The sequence below is a fragment of the Pseudorasbora parva genome, chromosome 1, assembly GCF_024679245.1.
Source record: "Pseudorasbora parva isolate DD20220531a chromosome 1, ASM2467924v1, whole genome shotgun sequence".
Taxonomy (NCBI): Eukaryota; Metazoa; Chordata; class Actinopteri; order Cypriniformes; family Gobionidae; genus Pseudorasbora; species Pseudorasbora parva.
The window spans coordinates 362,450-369,445 of record NC_090172.1 but is presented as its reverse complement, the minus strand read 5'-3'; the positions used below and the strand labels follow the sequence as shown (position 1 = coordinate 369,445).

At 43.0% G+C, this 6,996-nt stretch overlaps 1 protein-coding gene across 1 annotated transcript in view; it reads right to left on the bottom strand.

Moving 5' to 3' along the window:
* Positions 1–5,194: 5,194 nt before the first annotated feature.
* LOC137078934 (macrophage mannose receptor 1-like) overlaps positions 5,195–6,996 on the bottom strand; it is a 46,503-nt gene continuing 44,701 nt past the window's right edge. Inside the window, exons 27-30 of the mRNA XM_067446818.1 lie at positions 6,411–6,527; positions 6,174–6,335; positions 6,028–6,060; positions 5,195–5,944 (exon numbers count right to left, since the gene is read on the bottom strand). Coding sequence (XP_067302919.1) covers positions 5,706–5,944; positions 6,028–6,060; positions 6,174–6,335; positions 6,411–6,527 — 551 coding nt within the window. The 3' untranslated portion in view covers positions 5,195–5,705. The remainder of the gene's footprint in view (positions 5,945–6,027; positions 6,061–6,173; positions 6,336–6,410; positions 6,528–6,996) is intronic.

The window sequence follows — 6,996 nt, the reverse complement described above, 5'->3', positions numbered from 1 at the left end:
TATTTGGACACGAGTGGCTTCACTTATGGCAACGGAAGAAAGTGAAGTTGTGTCATCCATCTTTTTTTTTGTCATCCATCTTTTTTTACAGTCTATGGGCCGAAGGGAGCCATCGGAGGCAGAACTGATTCTGGAAGAGGAGAGGGAGGCTGGGTGGGAACTTATCCACAGGAGACTTTGAGCGGGGCTGATCCAGCAGAGACGGGAAATTCAGGGAAATCTTTGCAAATCCTAATAACTATTTGCAGAGGTCAGCTGGAGCTCACCCTAAAATGGTGTGGGCAGGATTGACTCACTGTGGAGCTCCGGCTCCGGCTCCGGGCCGATGGTTGGCCTGATGAAGGTCTGATGACACATAATGTGAGTGTTACTGGCATTAAGGCTGAGCTGACGGCCTGATCCATTTACAAAAAAACAACAACAACAACAGTTCCCTCTGTGATTTAATAATTCACGTTTCTCAATTCAGCCCTTAAATGCGAGTCAAGGACCCAGCGAACAGGGAATGCTCAGAACATTGGCTTAGGTTTGGCTCAACGTGTTGAACAAGCGTTCTTCCGGTGACATTTATTGAAGGTTCGTTCAAAGTTATCTGGTCTTTAGTAATTTTATCAAAATGTTTGCTCAGAAATATTATTTATACATTGTTAATGGAACACTAATGTTATTGTTGGATAAACGTTCCCATAATGTTTGAAGAATTATACAATGTTCCAATAATTTTTGCTTAACCAAGAATTGTTTTTCAAAAAACATTTAAATGGATGTTTAAAACATACAGAGAAAATTCTGAAATGTTCGTAACTTAATGGAATGTTGGGATATTTTTGCAGCCCATGCTTCAGCTCATTGGCTGTCTGTGAGGGCCAATCAGAGAACAGACACAGTGCATTATTATATTACGCAGCATTACTGAGGTTTACGCAGGCTGACTGTTCTTCAGTCGTTCTTATGCTTTCATTCAGCTGCAGTTAGTGACGTTTCATTCGCTCACTGGGGTCAGGAGCTTTCCTGAGATACTGAAGGCCACAACATCAGCTCACTTTAGGACTTTTACGTTTTTTGTTTTTTTTTTGTGTGTGAGAAAAGGTAAATTATTGATGTTGTTGGATAGAAATGAGTGTTTGTATAATGTTGTAAATCTAACCCCTGATTAATTATTGGGATTTGAGTCCTGCTGTGTTTCCTCGTTTAAAAGTCATGTGAGGAAGCTAATCCATCTCTCTCTCTCTCTCTCTCTCTCTCTCTCTCTCTCTCTCTCTCTCTCTCTCTCTCTCTCTCTCTCTCTCTCTCTCTCTCTCTCTCTCTCTCTCTCTCTCTCTCTCTCTCTCTCTCTCTCTCTTACGCACACACACTTATTTCCACAGGCTTCTATTGTTTATCCTTTAGTAACAAACTCATGCAAACCTTGATTTCCACATCAACTGTTTTTTTAAGGAGTAGTTCAAGGTCCACTTTTATAATGCTTTAACATTATTCAGAAATTATTCTGTGTTTGACAGTAGAAAGAAAGTCCCACATTAATTTTGACGAGAGCTCTTTTCCTCATGAGGAGCATCTGATTTGAGGATTTACTGTGTTTGTGCAGCCGTTCGTTCTCTTTGTGTGTCATGTGATGGTAAAAGCTCAGTTAATTCTGCCTTTAGTCAAATATCATCTCTCACACACTTGTCATGTGAATGGATGTGACTGGTGAGTTAATCTGGTTCTAGTTTAACCCAAAGCTCGATGAACAGAATCTCGAGGATGTCTTCATTAGGACATTACAGCCTGTTAAAATAAATACACATAAGACTGCATATATTTATACCCCCCTGTTTCCTTTGTTCAGGGTGTTTTTTTATTTTGTTAATAAAGACTATGTTGAAACTCTCTGTCTTTTCTGAAGCACCCTTCAGGATAGGTTTAACCTTGTGAGGAACCTTTTTTTAGTTAGATAAATTCATTTTTAACAAAGTTTAACCAAATATAGTTTTCGAGTTTTTAGCAACAAAAAAATTAAATAATCAAACACCTAATATAGTTTTCAAAAAAATTCTCACCATAAACATAGTCAGAAGCTGCCATAGTGTCAAACAAACACATCTGAAAACTGCTCACACATCACAAGAACAGAATAAACCTACTGCAGGAGTGTGTATAATACACATTTCTGATATTTCCTCCAATCTTTCATTTGAAAGGCAAGGTTTCTAGCATCTTCAAAACATCTCGGGTTATAAATGTAACCCATGTTCCCTGAGAAACGGAACGAGACACTGCGTCTACGACACTTCGGGAAACGCCCCTATTGTAGCGTCACTGGAGCATGAATGAAGTCTAGTCCAATCCTGATTGGTGTTGCGTCACGATGTAGTATGTGATGGCATTCCCAGAAGGTACAAAGTGATGCCGGCACATAACACAGAAAGCTCTTCGCGATGAAGTGAGCGCTCTGTCCCAGATGAGTGTGGCGACGAGACGCAGTGTCTCATTCCCTTTCTCAGGGAACATGGGTTACAGTAGTAACCCGAGACGTTCCCTTTCGAAGGAACTTGAACTGCGTCTACGACACTTCAGGGAACGAGTACCCACTATGCCACACAGAGGCTGACGCCCAACCTAGTGTGAAGCTGGAGTCCGGGCAAACTTAGGAGGCGAGCACTCTGGTGCCGGGCGTTGCAGAGAGATGCAGACTGTAACGTCTGATGAAGGTGTGCGGGGTGGCTCACCCTGCCGCCTCACATATCTCGTGAAGTGGGACCCCAGAAAGGAGGGCTTCAGAGGATGCCATGCCTCTGGTGGAATGCACCCTCACAGCTATGGGTGAAGGCAAATTGCGCACCAAAGCGCCAAAGCACACCAATAATTGTTCCGACTTTCTCCACTGCGAGGACTTCTCTAAGTAAATTCTTAGCGCTCTGATGGGCAGAGCAGGTGAATTCTCCCTTCTTCCGCCATCACATGAGGTGGAGGATGAATGCCTGAAGAACCACAAACCCATGCTAGATGGCACTTTGGGCATGTAGCCCGGCTTATGTTGGACAGCCTTAACTCCGCCCGGGGCAAACTCCAGGCAAGTTGGCGTCACCGCCAAGGCCTGGAGGTCCCCCACTCTCCTCATAGAAGTGAAAACTAGGAGAAAGGCCACCTAAAGGGTCAGGTTCTTCACCTTGGCCGACTCGAGTAATTCAAAGGGGGCCTCGGCCAACCCCTGGAGCACCACAGCCAGATTCCAGGTCGGAACCCTGGACCGAGTCGCAGGCCGCATCTTCCGGGCCCCATGGAGGAAATGTACAACCAGATGGTGCTTCCCCAGAGGCCCATCACTCAGCAGCGCATGGAAAGCCGCAACGGCAGCCACGTACACCTTAAGTGTGGACGGGGTAAGCCCTGCAGAGAAACGATCTTGGAGGAACTCCAGCACTGAAGCCACTGGACAGTTAACTGGGTCCACCTCACACTCTCTACACCAAGTGGTAAACACATTCCACTTGAGGCTGTACAGTCTCCTGGTAGCCGGAGCTCATGAGCTGAGCTATGTCTCAACCACACCTGCCGACAGTCCTGCCTCTAGGAATCCACAGGTCCCACAGCTCTGGCCTGGGGTGAAATATTGTGCCTCCGGCCTGAGACAGCAGGTCCCTCCTCTGAGGGATCTGCCAGGGAGGATCTGCCAGCAGTGCTTTGCAATGTCTGAGAACCATACCCGGGTCGGCCAACATGGTGCTACTAACAGGAGGCTGATCTCTTCTTGACGGACCCTCTCCCAGGAGCAAAGCGATCGGGGGAAATGCATACAGACACAGCCTCGGCCACGTCTGCACCATGGCATCCAACCCCAGCGGGGCTGGATGCGTGAGGGAAAACCACAGTGGGCAGTGGGATGTCTCTCGAGACGCGAACAGATCCACTTCCACTGGGCCGAACCTCTCGCACATGGCCTCCACCACCTCGGGGTGAAGGCGCCATTTCCCGGGCCTCAGCCCCTGCCTCGACAGGATGTCTGCTCCCTGATTTTGGTCCCCGGGGACATACATCGCCCTGAGAGATGACAGTCTCCCTTGGGACCACAGGGGGATCTGGTGGGCCAGCTTGCATTAGTGGGCACGACCTCAGACCCCCCTGATGGTTTAGATATGCGACTACCGACGTATTGTCGGAGCGTATCAGGACATTGTGGCCGCAGGGAAAAAGCTCATCAGAGCTTTGAACACCGCTAGCATCTCCAGGCAATTTATGTGCCATGAAGAATGCTGGGCTTCCCACAGACCTCTCGCAAAGCGGCCGCCATGACCGTGCCCTAACCAGTGAGCCTACCAAAAAAGCCTACCAGTCAAATGTGTTGTGTACAATAGGTCTTGTAAGGGTTAGGGTCTTTTTGTAAATATTATAGTCTAATGATATTTTTTTATTTAATTTATGTTGATGAGTAAACAACATGAGTAAGATAGGACACATAATAAGATTATGCGCAATATGTCGGAACACATGGTCAGACATGATTTTGACCACTTCATTAAGTTTTGTTTTGTAGAAATCCTTTCTTAAAAGCGAATTTTGTTTAGATAAATTGTTTCTTAATTTTAATAAATATTTCATCAGCCAATTGCCTGGATTTAATAAATAAAAAGCAAATATGGCCGACAGTAGCCTTTAATAGGCACCGGTGTGATCATGCAGTGCACAGTGCATTTCATAAATGAACCGAAACTCAAAATGATATTCGATTATTATGTGTATTGAATAGTTAAAATCAACTGATTCCGATTTTTTTTAAATGACTGGGAAAGAAGTGTGCCAATCAACCTGAACCATATGTTCTATGAAATCATAATTGCATTGCATTGTTGTTTTAAATCCCAAATATCTTACTTATAACATTCATCATTAACCAATTATTCAGTTATTTGTATACTGAATACTGTATTGTGTTCAATAATATTACTGTAAAGATATTGCTGTTTTTTTAGCATGAGACTTCTTTCAAAAAACATTAACTATATTCTAAATAAAGTTTTGGGATTTGCATTGTTTAATTGCCATGTGCTGTCCTGACGTGATCATTTCTACACACTCCAATTGGTTATAAATCATCTCGAGGCCCCAGGACTTCCAGAATCATAATGATATTTAATGTCCTGATTAGCCAAGTCCTCAAAAAAACAAAAAACAAAAACAAAACAAGCCCTAAAAAATCATAAAAGAACACAAATTATACAGAAACTTTATATTTAATGGTATTTAATGATTTGTAGATAACATATAATGGATACACTTTCATGAAAGCATTTGAATTTTTTTAGATTGTAAAATGTAAAAATACGTGTTTGAGCTGTGTTCTCATCGCATTTACAGTTTTGACCAGCCAGTGAGTGGCATTTAATTTTTTTCTTCTAAAGACAAAATAATTTTACGAAGCAATGGGTTCAATTGATTCAGAGTTTCCCAAAGCTCCATTTGTCCTACCCTTTTTTAGACTGGATTAAAACATATTGTTACATTGAAGTGCTAGACACTGTATCGTTCAGGATATTTAAAATAAAATAAAAAACTATAAAACTGCTTTTTATGCAGTTTGTTATTATATGGATGTTTTTTATACAACAGATAGTTTCCAGATAAAGAGCTCTTGGAGATGTGCAACATATTCAGTTCCGAAATTACTTTCAGGCTTAGGGAGAACTGTGTGTGTGTGTGTGTGTGTGTGAGTTTGTGTGAGTGTATTAGGCATGCTCATTCTGTTCAATGTTGGCAACGAGTCCTTTAGTGTCGACAGTGACAGGAGATCGTGTCGTGTCAGAGTTGCTATAGAGTCTGTTGTCAAATGTACACTCTCCGAACACAGGCCTAGGGCTTCTCTTGAAGAACAGAAATGTGCCGAGCCCTGCCACAGCGATGATGACCAGGACGACCCCAATAGCGATGCCCGCGGAGCCATGAGGAGCCTCCTCCACCACCGCAACTGCAGAATTAAACAGCATTAAACATTCATCTTATGACAGCCCTAACTATATCCAATTCAATTAATTAAATGTAGATACGTACGTGGTATTGCAGGTTTCTCTGTTGGTGGTATAACTGAAATACAAACACGTAGGTGTACATGTTTACGAAAGGTAGACTATAGTATTAAACTGAATGGCATAATAATCTATTAAAGTTGCATTTGTATATCTGCTTGGATAACTAACCTTTGGGAGTCTTGCAGATATAAGGCCTGTAACCATTGCAGTGTGCGGTGTTCCACATCCCAGTGCTCGACTGGATCTCCACACAAAAGCCAACATCATTAGGCATCCGGGGCTTCCAGTTTGTGTAATCTACCACTGTATTATCAATCCACATCCATTCACCTGTGACACACACACTATGAGACGGTGTTTCTGAGATCATTTTGAGTATTGTGTTTGTCTGGATTCATTTCTAACCTGAATGACTGCGGTGCATGCCGATCCAGAACGATTTGATTCCATCCTGCATGATCTCCAAGTTCTGAACAATAAACTGGGATTCTACTGAGTCCTCGATACTCAGCAACGATGCCCCTGAAATTATACAGTTTTTACTAATCTGTAATCAAATTTTCATCCGTGAGAAATCAGCACTGCCTTGATCTTTTGACATATTAGAGGTAATTGTACCTTTAAAACACCCTGCAAGTTTCAGAGCTTAAAATATCCTCCTCATTATAAAAATGCAGCATTTATTTAATCTAGAACATCCTGTTTTGATATTGGGTGATCTGTGACATCACACAGGCAATTATATTTGCATGCCTCAGGAGCAAGACATCGGCACATTTAGCTCAGAACACAGCCGAGCCCAGGACTTTGAAAGTGGGTGACTCCACAGTCAGAAACATTGGCAGCAGAGATACAACTACGTGCTGCCTTCCACAAGCAACAACTTCTGATGTAAAAAGGGAAATTCAGAACATCCTGATGAAACATAAGATTGCAAATCGACTTCTCATTCATGTGGGGAAAAACGATATTCAGAGAGAGCGGTAAGAAC